The following is a 15,000-nucleotide window of genomic DNA, read 5'->3' as shown; positions in this document are numbered from 1 at the left end:
GCCAGACTGTCAAGATGGAAATGGGTGCTGCCCCAGCTGTCTTATAGGGGAAGGGTCCTGGTAGCTAATAATCTTGCTGCCTCTACCCTGTGGCACAGACTAATGATTTTGCAGCCACCAAAGTGTCTGATACAAGAGCTTCAGAGGACCCTTGTCAATTTCTTCTGGTCTGGAAAACACTGGATTAAAGCTGCAGCCCTGTACCTGCCACTGCACGCGGGTGGGCAAGGCCTGGTGGACATTTCCTCTAGAATCATGGCTTTCCGGCTCCAAGCAGCCCAGAGATTGTTGTACAGAGACGGTTCTAGCTGGGTTGAAACAGCCTACATACTGATGAGGAGACTGGGCTGTTTGGGCTTAAACAAGCACCTTTTCCTCTTAAAGCTGGAGGGGGGTGATTTGCCTGGCCTGACTCCATTTTATGAGTCTGTTATGCAGGCTTGGAGAGTCCTTGTCAAGTCACAACACTGCCATCCAGTTCCGTGTTCTGGGTTCAGCCAGCCTACATTCATGCCTGTTAGGCGTGGGGTGTACCAAGCTGGGTCATCTGATGCGGAGCAGGAGCAGATCGTTGGAGGAGCTGGGAGAAAGAGCCGATCATCTCGCCTACTGAGGAAGGTCGTCGCTGAGGTCTGCGACTCCTTGCCAGTGCTTCATCTGCAGTATGAGACAGACACTTCCATTTCTGATCGGTGGAAGGAGGGTCTGGATTATGTGTTCCCTGTACTGATTGTTAGTGATGCGATGGGGACATTCGAGGAGGACGTCGGGATGCTGCTTTCCTTCGATACCCCGGAGCTGGGGGAGTTCAAGGAGGTGGGAAAGAAGGTCATGTACAGAATATGTGTAAAGGTGTCCCATGCCTCTTCCCTGGAAGGGCTAAAATCGACGAGGTGGGCGGGTGTGCTTGGTCCAGGTGCCTCTCCAAAAGGCTGTTGGCGATCATTATACAAACTGCCTATTGATAAGAGGACAGCTGACCTCCAATGGAGAATAATACATGGAGCTATAGCCACCAACATGCATCTGGTACACCTGGACCCTGCTGTTGGGGAGGGGTGTCCATTCTGTGCTGAGTCTGAATCTCTGGCACATCTGTTTTTACTGTGTCCCAGGTTGGTCGGGATGATTGACCTGATCACTAATTGGTTCTCAACGTTGGGAGAGGTTTTCTCTTCCCAACTGTATATATTTGGGCCAAAGTACAGGTTCAGTCAAAAGGGTGTAGTTGTGTTGCTTCATTTTGTGTTAGGGGCAGCAAAATTAGCGATATGTAAGACCCGAAAGAACAGTATTCGGGGACAGGGGTCTGTGGATGTGGTGAGAATGCTGGAGGGAATGTTGGCATCGAGACTAAGGGTTGAGTTTGCCTATTATAAACTTGTCAACAATATTGATCTGTTTTTGAGTATATGGGGTATTCAGAGGCTGTTGTGTTTAGTTACTGTGGAGGAGGAATTGGAGTTGTGTTTTTAATTGATGTGTAACATGTGGTTTTGTATGAGTATTTATTGTGTGGTGGGCCCCCAGACTCAATAAAGATGATTTAAAACTCAAACTCTCTCTGTCTCAGTCTCTCAATGTCTCTCTGTCTCTCTCTCTCTCAGCCTCAGTCTCTCAATGTCTCTCTCTCAATCTCTTTCTCTCTCAGTCTCAGTCTCTCAATGTCTCTCTCTCAGTCTCTCTCTCTCTCTGTCCCAGTCTCTCAATGTCTCTCTCTCAGCCTCAGTCTCTCAATGTCTCTCTCTCAGTCTCTCTCTCTGTCCCAGTCTCTCAATGTCTCTCTCTCAGCCTCAGTCTCTCAATGTCTCTCTCTCAGTCTCTCTCTCTGTCCCAGTCTCTCAATGTCTCTCTCTCAATCTCTTTCTCTCTCAGCCTCAGTCTCTCAATGTCTCTCTGTCTCTCTCTCTCTCAGCCTCAGTCTCTCAATGTCTCTCTCTCAGTCTCTCTCTCTGTCTCAGTCTCTCAATGTCTCTCTGTCTCTCTCTCTCTCAGCCTCAGTCTCTCAATGTCTCTCTCTCAATCTCTTTCTCTCTCAGTCTCAGTCTCTCAATGTCTCTCTCTCAGTCTCTCTCTCTCTCTGTCCCAGTCTCTCAATGTCTCTCTCTGTATCTCTCTGTCTCTCTCTCTCATTCTCCAATATTCTCTCTGTTTCTCTCTCTCTCAAATTCAAATGGCTTTAAAAGGCATGGAACGTGTTACCACATATATTTCAAAAGCTAACATATAGATACAACATATCAATGATGCCGCACACTGTTGATGATAATAATAAAAATAATAATACTCAATGAGTAGTAACAATTAACATGACAAGAAGTAAGAAGTAAGAAATTAATGAGGACAATAAATAAATAGTGAGAAAGACACATGTAGCAAAGTTGTCTGTGGCCATCCCTGCAAGTGTGGCGAGAAGCTACATACACTATATATACAAAGTATGTGGACACAACTTCAAATCGGGACCGCCGAGACCGCCGAGTGCTGGGACCGCCGAGTGCTGAAAATCGTCTGTCCTTGGTTGCAACATTCACTACGAGTTCCAAATTGCAACGTCAGCACAAGAACTGTTCGTCAGAGCTTCATGAAATGGGTTTCCAAGGCCTAGCAGCCGCACACAAGCCAAAGATCACCGTGAGCAATGCCAAACATCGTCTGGAGTGGTGTAAAGCTGGAAATACGTTCTTTGGAGTTATGAATCACACTTCACCGTCTGGCAGTGATGGATGAACCTGGGTTTGGCGGAGGACGCTACCTGGCCCAATGCAAAGTGCCAACTGTAAAGTTTGATGGAGGAGGAATAATGTCCTGGGGCTGTTTTTCATGGTTCAGGGAAATCTTAACGCTACAGCATACAATTCTAGACATTCTAGACATTCTAGACAATTCTGTGCTTCCAACTTCGTGGTAACAGTTTGTGGAAGGCCCTTTCCTGTTTCAACATGACAATGCCCCCGTGCACAAAGCGAGGCCCATACAGACATACAGACATGGTTTGTTGAGATCGGTGTGGAAGAACTTGACTGGCCTGCACAGAGCCCTGACCTCAACCCCATCGAACACCTGTGGGATGAATTGGAACTCAGACTGCGAGCCAGGCCTAATCCCCAAACATCTGTGCTTGACCTCACTAATGCTCTTGTGGCTGAATGTTCTAACATCTAGTGGAAAGCCTTCCCAAAAGAGTGGAGGCTGTTATAGTAGCAAAGGGGGGACCAACTCCATATTAATGCCCATGATTTTGGAATGAGATGTTCGATGAGCAGGTGTCCACATACTGTTGGAATGAGATGTTCGATGAGCAGGTGTCCACATACTTTTGGTTATGTAGTGTATTTTGAAGCTAATATGGCACAAAGGGTTTTTTCTCCTGATACATACTGAATTTTCTCCTTTTCTGTCTTGGTTTCAAAATGTGTGCATTGTTTTTCAGTTTTGGGAAAGAAAATAGTATAGTTCCCATAGTGTAGGAGAAAATGCAGCTCTGTCTCGACCTCTCTGAGGGCAGAGTGAGCACAACCTGTCCTCTCTGGGTAGCCAGATTTGTCTGTGACGGCCGGTTTCTATGGCCAGGCTGTTCTCACTTAGTCTCTTTCCATCGCTCTCCCTCCATCTCTCTGCATCTCTCTCTCAAATACAACATGAACTGCCGCCTGCCTTTATATTGAAACTGTTGCTCTATCAGCAACTCTCTCTCTCTCACACACACAAACAGACTTGGGACGTTCTGGTTATGTGCATGCTAGGGTGTGTGTGTGTGTGTTTGCGTGAGTGCGTGCATGAAGTTATTGTATATAAGTGAATGAGGATAATGCAGTGGGATAGTGTTTAACCCTTTGACATGTACGAACACACGGGTGTGATCATTCTAAAGTGGTCCCTGCATTGTACACTCAATCCGCTGTGAAAGCACCAATTTGTAAGTCGCTCTGGATAAGAGCGTCTGCTAAATGACTTAAATGTAAATGTAGAACACTTATTTAGAACGTCCAGTTAGAATTGACGCAACAGTTAGCGTTTGAGCTGGCCACATTGTTTTTTTTCCACAGAAACACAGTCTTCACAACGTTATGTCGTCCATGTGAAAGGCTAACACAATTCTCATCCAAAACAGAAAATGTCAGCTACATTAGTTGTAGCGCTACCTGAGGAAAGAGTGACCTAACACAAGCAGTCATATTTAGCTAAGTCTCAGCTGACAGAAACCGTAATTAGATAATAATAGAAATGACTATTTACAATTCATCATATCACGGGTGACCTCACCAGTGATCTAAATAATTGAATAAAACGCGATGGGTATTTTGTGTGGGCAGCCATATTTGTTTTATCATATCAACCAAAGATAAGATGTTGCAAGATGAGTTGGGTCTGTTTGCAGTATGCATGTTGAATGGGGTGTGTCGTTTACCATCATTCACTTCCTGAAGTTTACTCAAAAGACGATTGAACCATCCCTTCACTTCATTTTGTTCTAGCATCTTTGGCCTGGCAGACATTTACGTGACAACCGGAATGCATTTTATGATGCCAACAAACATGGCGCCACGCTGAACACTGTGCCTGGACTGGACCTCGGTGTCAAGGAAGGCTCCTGCCATGGAGCTGGACTGGACGCCGTGTCTGGACTGGGCATCGGCGCAGAGGAGAGCTCCTGCCATGGAGCGGGACTGGACGCCGTGTCTGGACTGGGCATCGGCGCAGAGGAGAGCTCCTGCCATGGAGCGGGACTGGACGCCGTGTCTGGACTGGGCATCGGCGCAGAGGAGAGCTCCTGCCATGGAGCGGGACTGGACGCCGTGTCTGGACTGGGCATCGGCGCAGAGGAGAGCTCCTGCCATGGAGCTGGACTGGACGCCGTGTTTGGAAGCTCCGGACCGTTGACCCTCGCCGAAGGTTCCGGACCATTGACCATCTCAGGTGATTCCGGGCCTTGGACTGTCTCAGGAGGTTCCGGGCCGTGGACCGTCTCAGGAGGTTCTGGACCGTGGACAATCTCTGGAGGTTCCGGACCGTGGACCGTCTCTGGAGGTTCCGGACTGTGGACCGTCGTTGGAGGTTCCGGACTGTGGACTGTCGCCGGAAGCTCTGGACCAGGAACCATCGCCGGAAGCTCTGGACTGGGAACCATCGCCGGAAGCTCTGGACTGGGAACCGTCGCTGGAAGCTCTGGACTGGGAACCGTCGCCAGAAGCTCTGGACTTGGGATCGTCGCAGGAAACCTGGTGCGTGGGGCCGACACTGGTGGTACCAGAGTGGTGACACGCACCTCAGAGTGAGCGCGAGGAGCAGGCACAGGACGTACTGGACTGGGGAGGCGCACTGGAGGCCTGATGCGTGGGGCCAGTACAGGTGGCACCAGACTGGTGACACGCACTTCAGAGCGAGTGCGGGGAGGAGGAAGAGGACGTACTGGACTGGGGAGGCGCACTGGAGGCCTGATGCGTGGGGCCAGTACAGGTGGCACCGGACTGGTGACACGCACTTCAGAGCGAGTGCGGGGAGGAGGAACAGGACGTACTGGACTGGGGAGGCGCACTGGAGGCCTGATACGTGGGGCCAGTACAGGTCGCACCGGACTGGTGACACGCACTTCAGGGCGAGTGCGGGGAGAAGGAACAGGACGTACTGGGCTGTGAAGGAGCACTGGAGACCTAGTGTGTATAGCCTGCATAAATTGTACCGGTTCGATGACACACTTAGCACAGGACGCACTGGGCTGTGGAGGCGCCCTGGAGACCTGACGTGTAGAGCCGGCACAAATTGTACCGGAACGATGTCACACTTCGCACGGTAAGTGCGAGGAGCTAGCACAGGACATACTGGGCTGTGGAGGCGTACATCTGGGCGAGTGCGAGGAGCAGGCACAGGACGTACTGGGCTGTGGAGGCGTACATCTGGGCGAGTGCGAGGAGCAGGCACAGGACGTACCGGACTGGGAAAGCGCACTGGAGGCCTGATGCGTGGGACCGGCACAGATTGCACCTGACTGGTAACACTCTCCTCCAAACGCCTGCGTTTCCGCATACTCCTCGCCAACTCCATTCTCCGGTATCCCTCCTCGCACTGTTCTATTCACCCCGTGTCCCCCCCCCCAAAAAATGTTTTTCGGGCTGTCTTTTGGGCTTTCCTTGTGGCCGCGAACCCAGTGTCGTCGCTGTTCTCCCTTCTCTCCTTGCGTCCTCTGTGACTCCTGCCAAGGAAGTATCCCCTGTCCTTCCATTATTTCCTCCCATGTCCAACTTATTTTCCCCATCGTTGCCCGCTGCTTGGTCCTTGACTGGTGGGATATTCTGTCACGATCGTTGGAATCATACTCGGACCAAACGTGCAGCGTCATCTGGGTACCACATCTGTTATTTAAAGTAAGTGAACCACACAACAAAACAATAAAGAAATAAACTAAATGTGACGACAATGGAGTGCTAACATGCAACTACACATAAATAATATCCCACAAACACAGGTGGAAAAAAAGGCTACCTAAATATGATCCCCAATTAGAGACAACGATTACCAGCTGCCTCTAATTGGGATTCATACAAAATCACCAACATAGAAAAACAAAACTAGAACCCCACATAGAAACAATAAACTAGACTAACCCCCAGTCACGCCCTGACCTACTGTACCATAGAAATGAAGGCTCTCTATGGTCAGGACGTGACACTTACTTTGATAGGAAAAGTTATTGCCCAAAGTCAATCACCACCTTCCGGAGACACCTGAAACCCCACCTCTTTCAGGAATACCTAGGATAGGATAAAGTAATCCTTCTCACCCCCCTTACTAGATTTAGATGCACTATTGTAAAGCGGCTGTTCCACTGGATGTCTTAAGGTGAACGCACCAATTTGTAAGTCGCTCTGGATAAGAGCGTCTGCTAAATGACTTAAATGTAAATGTAAAGTTATTATTAATAGTGAAGGCAATGTGGCCGCCAGCCAGAAAATGTGCCAGGGAGGAAAACGTTTGTGCTTGGGCTCTCAACGAAGAGAGACATTTGTCTGGCTCAGTAATGTCTCAAACAGAAACAACAGTGAAATGGGCAGAACACACCTCAATTCAAACAGTTGTTAGAAAATAAAAACAACTTGTTAAAAAATAATTTGAAATTGACAAGTTGCTCTATAGCCAATAGATCATTAGCAGGCAGCGTACCTTGGTCTGAGGGCAGTGTGGGTGAATTGTTCTGTTGTGTAACAATCCCATTTTGGAAAAGTAAGTGCATTCTGACACCACGTGCATAAAAAAGACTGGCCACTGGTGAGGTCACTGCTTTCCTTTCTCCTCCAAACAGATGGAACTAACACACAATGACCTGCTTTCTTAATAGCACTGACTGGGGACATTCTCTCTCTCACACACACACACACACACACACACACACACACACACACACACACACACACACACACACTCACACATGAAGGCAGGCAAGCTTGCAGTCCTACGCACACCGCCAGATGCACAGCCCCATACCAGTTCAGGTTTATTTGAGATTTATGTAGATTTATGTTCCCATTAAAATACATAGCTAATATAAAACCACTGAAGAATTGTGGTAAAACAAATAGCAATTATGATGTATGGGAAAGAACGCCCTAATCTAATATCTTAAACCTCTGGAAATAGAATGCCTACATGCAAGACCTTAATATCCCTTAATGATGCAAGAACTTAATATCCCTTAATGATGCAACACCTTAATATCCCTTAATGATGCAACACCTTAATATCCCTTAATGATGCAAAACCTTAATATCCCTTAATGATGCAACACCTTAATATCCCTTAATGATGCAACACCTTAATATCCCTTAATGATGCAAAACCTTAATATCCCTTAATGATGCAACACCTTAATATCCCTTAATGATGCAAAACCTTAATATCCCTTAATGATGCAAAACCTTAATATCCCTTAATGATGCAACACCTTAATATCCCTTAATGATGCAAAACCTTAATATCCCTTAATGATGCAACACCTTAATATCCCTTAATGATGCAAAACCTTAATATCCCTTAATGATGCAAAACCTTAATATCCCTTAATGATGCAAAACCTTAATATCCCTTAATGATGCAAAACCTTAATATCCCTTAATGATGCAAAACCTTAATATCCCTTAATGATGCAAAACCTTAATATCCCTTAATGATGCAAGACCTTAATATCCCTTAATGATGCAAAACCTTAATATCCCTTAATGATGCAAAACCTTAATATCCCTTAATGATGCAAGACCTTAATATCCCTTAATGATGCAAGACCTTAATATCCCTTAATGATGCAAAACCTTAATATCCCTTAATGATGCAAAACCTTAATATCCCTTAATGATGCAAGACCTTAATATCCCTTAATGATGCAAAACCTTAATATCCCTTAATGATGCAAAACCTTAATATCCCTTAATGATGCAAAACCTTAATATCCCTTAATGATGCAAGACCTTAATATCCCTTAATGATGCAAGACCTTAATATCCCTTAATGATGCAAAACCTTAATATCCCTTAATGATGCAAAACCTTAATATCCCTTAATGATGCAACACCTTAATATCCCTTAATGATGCAACACCTTAATATCCCTTAATGATGCAACACCTTAATATCCCTTAATGATGCAACACCTTAATATCCCTTAATGATGCAACACCTTAATATCCCTTAATGATGCAAGACCTTAATATCCCTTAATGATGCAAGCAGGTCCCATTATAAGGAGATAAGAACTTTGTGGTCAAACCGGTCATCTGTTTTCACAGATTTTATGGAAGAGGAGGGAGGAGGAGGGCGAGGTAAGAGGAGATATGTGAGCACTCCCTGGAGCGACACACTCCCGCGGCACATCCAAAACTCTGCACACACGTCACAAAGCCTGTGCACATACACACAGACACACACACACACGTTACACAAGCCTGTGCACATACACACATACACACAGACACACACACACACATGTTACACAAGCCTGTGCACATACACACATACACACAGACACACACACACACGTTACACAAGCCTGTGCACATACACACATACACACAGACACACACACACACATGTTACACAAGCCTGTGCACATACACACATACACACAGACACACACACACACATGTTACACAAGCCTGTGCACATACACACAGACACACACATACACACATGTTACACAAGCCTGCCACCATGACTCTGATTTAGATAGTAATATATGTATAGTGTGTCGTCTGAAGGAAAAGCCCTACTTTAGCTCTGCGGAAGAAAGCAGAGAGAGAGGTATGGAGAGCAGAGAGAAGAGGGAGCGAGTAGAGATAGAGGCAGAGAGAGGAAGAAAGATTGAGAGAGAGAGAGAGAGAGAGAGAGAGAGAGAGAGAGAGAGAGAGAGAGAGAGAGAGAGAGAGAGAGAGAGAGAGAGAGAGAGAGCAGAGAGAAGTGACACACAGGGTTTTGACAGATCAATAGCATTTCCTACTAACCTTCCATGGCGTATTTCATGTCCAGGGCAAACAGGTTCCATATGAACTCAGCGCTGACCTTCCCCATATTCAGCTCTTGGGGAAATCTGTGGGAGGAATTACAATGGATCCACATCACACTCATTTCCTCATAATCACAAGCTTGACTGGACACTCAGACTGCCTGTTTCTGTCTCGAATAGCACCCCAATCCCTAGCTCTGGTCAGAAGGAGTGTGGAAGTGGGTTGGACAGAAAATAGGGTGTCACTGGAGATTTGGGATAAATTGGTTGAATCTCAGAGGAAGAATTCAACTGAAGATCTAATAACCCAGAGAGAGAGAGAGAGAGAGAGAGAGAGAGAGAGAGAGAGAAACCGAGAGAGAGAGAAACCAAGAGAGAGGGAGGGTGTTATATGTGAGAGGTGGAGAAAGGGAGACAGGGAGGTGAAGAGGGAAGAATAGACAGATTAAGGTAGAGAGATAAAGAGAGAGAGATAAAGGTAGATGGATAGATAGATAGATAGATAGGATAGATAGATAGATAGATAGATAGATCTACCTCACTTGCTTTGGCAATGTTAACACGTTTCCCATGCCAATAAAGCCCTTGAATTGAGAATTGAATTAAAGAGAGATAGACAAAGAGAGATAGATAAAGGTAGATAGATAGAGAGACAGATAGATAAAGAGAGATAGATAAAGGGTCCTGGGGCTCTGTTCACAAACCCCAGGGCAGCAGCACAATTAGACCCAAACAAATCATGAGAAAACAAAAAGATAATTACTTGACACATCGGAAAGAATTAACAAAAAAACAGAGCAAACTAGAATGCTATTTGGCCCTAAACAGAGAGTACACAGTGGCAGAATACCTGACCACTGTTACTGACCCAAACTTAAGGAAAGCTTTGACTATGTACAGACTTAGTGAGCATAGCCTTGCTATTGAGAAAGGCCGCCGTAGGCAGACATGGCTCTCAAGAGAAGACAGGCTACAGTGCCTTGCGAAAGTATTCGGCCCCCTTGAACTTTGCGACCTTTTGCCACATTTCAGGCTTCAAACATAAAGATATAAAACTGTATTTTTTGTGAAGAATCAACAACAAGTGGGACACAATCATGAAGTGGAACGACATTTATTGGATATTTCAAACTTTTTTAACAAATCAAAAACGGAAAAATTGGGCGTGCAAAATTATTCAGCCCCCTTAAGTTAATACTTTGTAGCGCCACCTTTTGCTGCGATTACAGCTGTAAGTCGCTTGGGGTATGTCTCTATCAGTTTTGCACATTGAGAGACTGAATTTTTTTCCCATTCCTCCTTGCAAAACAGCTCGAGCTCAGTGAGGTTGGATGTAGAGCATTTGTGAACAGCAGTTTTCAGTTCTTTCCACAGATTCTCGATTGGATTCAGGTCTGGACTTTGACTTGGCCATTGTAACACCTGGATATGTTTATTTTTGAACCATTCCATTGTAGATTTTGCTTTATGTTTTGGATCATTGTCTTGTTGGAAGACAAATCTCCGTCCCAGTCTCAGGTCTTTTGCAGACTCCATCAGGTTTTCTTCCAGAATGGTCCTGTATTTGGCTCCATCCATCTTCCCATCAATTTTAACCATCTTCCCTGTCCCTGCTGAAGAAAAGCAGGCCCAAACCATGATGCTGCCACCACCATGTTTGACAGTGGGGATGGTGTGTTCAGGATGTTGCTTTTACGCCAAACATAACGTTTTGCATTGTTGCCAAAAAGTTCCATTTTGGTTTCATCTGACCAGAGCACCTTCTTCCACATGTTTGGTGTGTCTCCCAGGTGGCTTGTGGCAAACTTTAAACGACACTTTTTATGGATATCTTTAAGAAATGGCTTTCTTCTTGCCACTCTTCCATAAAGGCCAGATTTGTGCAATATACGACTGATTGTTGTCCTATGGACAGAGTCTCCCACCTCAGCTGTAGATCTCTGCAGTTCATCCAGAGTGATCATGGGCCTCTTGGCTGCATCTCTGATCAGTCTTCTCCTTGTATGAGCTGAAAGTTTAGAGGGACGGCCAGGTCTTGGTAGATTTGCAGTGGTCTGATACTCCTTCCATTTCAATATTATCGCTTGCACAGTGCTCCTTGGGATGTTTAAAGCTTGGGAAATCTTTTTGTATCCAAATCCGGCTTTAAACTTCTTCAAAACAGTATCCCGGACCTGCCTGGTGTGTTCCTTGTTCTTCATGATGCTCTCTGCGCTTTTAACGGACCTCTGAGACTATCACAGTGCAGGTGCATTTATACGGAGACTTGATTACACACAGGTGGATTGTATTTATCATCATTAGTCATTTAGGTCAACATTGGATCATTCAGAGATCCTCACTGAACTTCTGGAGAGAGTTTGCTGCACTGAAAGTAAAGGGGCTGAAAAATTTTGCACGCCCAATTTTTCAGTTTTAGATTTGTTAAAAAAGTTTGAAATATCCAATAAATGTCGTTCCACTTCATGATTGTGTCCCACTTGTTGTTGATTCTTCACAAAAAAATACAGTTTTATATCTTTATGTTTGAAGCCTGAAATGTGGCAAAAGGTCGCAAAGTTCAAGGGGGCCGAATACTTTCGCAAGGCACTGTATGTGCCCACTGCCCACAAAATGAGCTGGAAACTGAGCTGCACTTCCTAACCTCCTGTCCAACATATGACCATATTAGAGATACATATTTCCCTCAGATTACACAGATCCACAAAGAATTCGAAAACAAATCCAATTTTGATAAACTCCCATATCTACTGGGTGAAATTCCACATTGTGCCATCACAGCAGCTAGATTTGTGACCTGTTGCCACAAGAAAAGGGCAACCAGTGAAGAACAAACACCATTGTAAATACAACCCATATTTATGCTTATTTATTTTCTTGTGTTCTTTTAACCATTTGTACATTGTTACAACACTGTATATATATATATATATGTATAATATGACATTTGTAATGTCTTTATTGTTCTGAAATTTCTGTATGTGTAATGTTTACTGTTAATTTTTATTGTTTATTTCACTTTTGTATATTATCTACCTCACTTGCTTTGGCAATGTTAACACATGTTTCCCATGCCAATAAAGCCCCTTGAATTGAATTGAATTAAAGAGAGATAGAGAGATAGATAAAGATAGATAGATAAATGTATATAGGTGGATAGATAGAGAGATAGATAAAGAGAGATAGATAAAGGTATATAGGTAGATAGATAGAGAGATAGATAAAGGTATATAGGTAGGTAGATAGATAGAGAGATAGATAAAGAGACATAGATAAAGGTATATAGGTAGATAGATAGAGAGATATATAAAGGTATATAGGTAGATAGATAGAGAGATAGATAAAGAGAGATAGATAAAGGTATATAGGTAGATAGATAGAGAGATAGATAAAGAGAGATAGAGAGATAGATAAAGGCAGATAGATAAAGAGAGATAGAGAGATAGATAAAGGTATATAGGTAGGTAGATAAAGAGAGATAGATAAAGAGAGATAGATAGAGAGATAGATAAAGGTATATAGGTAGATAGATAGAGAGATAGATAAAGGTATATAGGTAGGTAGATAGATAGAGAGATAGATAAAGATAGATAGATAAAGGTATATAGGTAGATAGATAGAGAGATAGATAAAGGTATATAGGTAGGTAGATAGATAGAGAGATAGATAAAGAGAGATAGATAAAGGTATATAGGTAGATAGATAGAGAGATAGATAAAGGTATATAGGTAGGTAGATAGATAGAGAGATAGATAAAGAGAGATAGAGAGATAGATAAAGATAGATAGATAAAGGTATATAGGTAGATAGATAGGTAGATAGATAGAGAGATAGATAAAGAGAGATAGATAAAGGTATATAGGTAGATAGATAGAGAGATAGATAAAGGTATATAGGTAGATAGATAGAGAGATAGATAAAGAGAGATAGATAAAGGTATATAGGTAGATAGATAGAGAGATAGATAAAGGTATATAGGTAGATAGATAGAGAGATAGATAAAAGGTATATAGGTAGATAGATAGAGAGATAGATAAAGGTATATAGGTAGGTAGATAGATAGAGAGATAGATAAAGAGAGATAGATAAAGGTATATAGGTAGATAGATAGAGAGATAGATAAAGGTATATAGGTAGGTAGATAAAGAGAGATAGATAAAGAGAGATAGATAAAGGTATATAGGTAGATAGATAGAGAGATAGATAAAGGTATATAGGTAGATAGATAGAGAGATAGATAAAGGTATATAGGTAGGTAGATAAAGAGAGATAGATAAAGAGAGATAGATAAAGAGAGATAGATAGAGAGATAGATAAAGGTATATAGGTAGATAGATAGAGAGATAGATAAAGAGAGATAGATAAAGGTATATAGGTAGATAGATAGAGAGATAGATAAAGGTATATAGGTAGATAGATAGAGAGATAGATAAAGGTATATAGGTAGATAGATAGAGAGATAGATAAAGGTATATAGGTAGATAGATAGAGAGATAGATAAAGAGAGATAGATAAAGAGAGATAGATAAAGGTATATAGGTAGATAGATAGAGAGATAGATAAAGGTATATAGGTAGATAGATAGAGAGATAGATAAAGAGAGATAGATAAAGAGAGATAGATAAAGGTATATAGGTAGATAGATAGAGAGATAGATAAAGGTATATAGGTAGATAGATAGAGAGATAGATAAAGGTATATAGGTAGGTAGATAGATAGAGAGATAGATAAAGAGAGATAGATAAAGGTATATAGGTAGATAGATAGAGAGATAGATAAAAGGTATATAGGTAGATAGATAGAGAGATAGATAAAGGTATATAGGTAGATAGATAGAGAGATAGATAAAGGTATATAGGTAGGTAGATAAAGAGAGATAGATAAAGAGAGATAGATAGAGAGATAGATAAAGGTATATAGGTAGATAGATAGAGAGATAGATAAAGGTATATAGGTAGATAGATAGAGAGATAGATAAAGGTATATACTGTAGGTAGATAGATAGAGAGATAGATAAAGAGAGAGAGATAAAGGTAGAGAGGATAACAGAGAGAGATGGGGAAGTGAAGAAAGAGAAAGAAGAGCGGGAGAGAGATAGGAAGAGGCGTTTGCAGATCAATTGTTATTTTGTATATTATAGATTTCCAGTCAGCCCTTAATTGTGAAAAGTCACTGGGATAATTCTCCAGCCTACACATAGCGATGGAATGACAGGAATGAAGTTAAAGGTTTTTCTGCGCAGACAAGGTCAATTTCCCTCTCAATGTGTTACTTTCCCTAATATAGCTCTCACACACAAAAACAAGCACGCATGCGCTAACACACAAACACAAACACACACACACTAACGCAAACACTTGCACACGTATGTAGCACGCACATGCACACAAATGCAAAACACATGCATGCGTAAATATGTATGCACACACACACACTAATATAAGGCAGAACATCTTGCCTTGAGAAATACTTGTGAGATAATCCTTGAATGTTCCTCATAGCTCATGCATC

General features: G+C 43.0%; 1 protein-coding gene across 1 annotated transcript in view; it reads right to left on the bottom strand.

The window, feature by feature from the left end:
• LOC115112780 (protein unc-13 homolog C-like) overlaps positions 1 to 15,000 on the bottom strand; it is a 246,218-nt gene that overhangs the window by 87,358 nt on the left and 143,860 nt on the right. Inside the window, exon 18 of the mRNA XM_065013211.1 lies at positions 9,488 to 9,573. Coding sequence (XP_064869283.1) covers positions 9,488 to 9,573 — 86 coding nt within the window. The remainder of the gene's footprint in view (positions 1 to 9,487; positions 9,574 to 15,000) is intronic.

The sequence above is a fragment of the Oncorhynchus nerka genome, linkage group LG28, assembly GCF_034236695.1.
Source record: "Oncorhynchus nerka isolate Pitt River linkage group LG28, Oner_Uvic_2.0, whole genome shotgun sequence".
NCBI lineage: Eukaryota > Metazoa > Chordata > Actinopteri > Salmoniformes > Salmonidae > Oncorhynchus > Oncorhynchus nerka.
The sequence above is the reverse complement of the archived record's forward strand: the minus strand, read 5'-3'. Positions and strand labels throughout refer to the sequence as shown.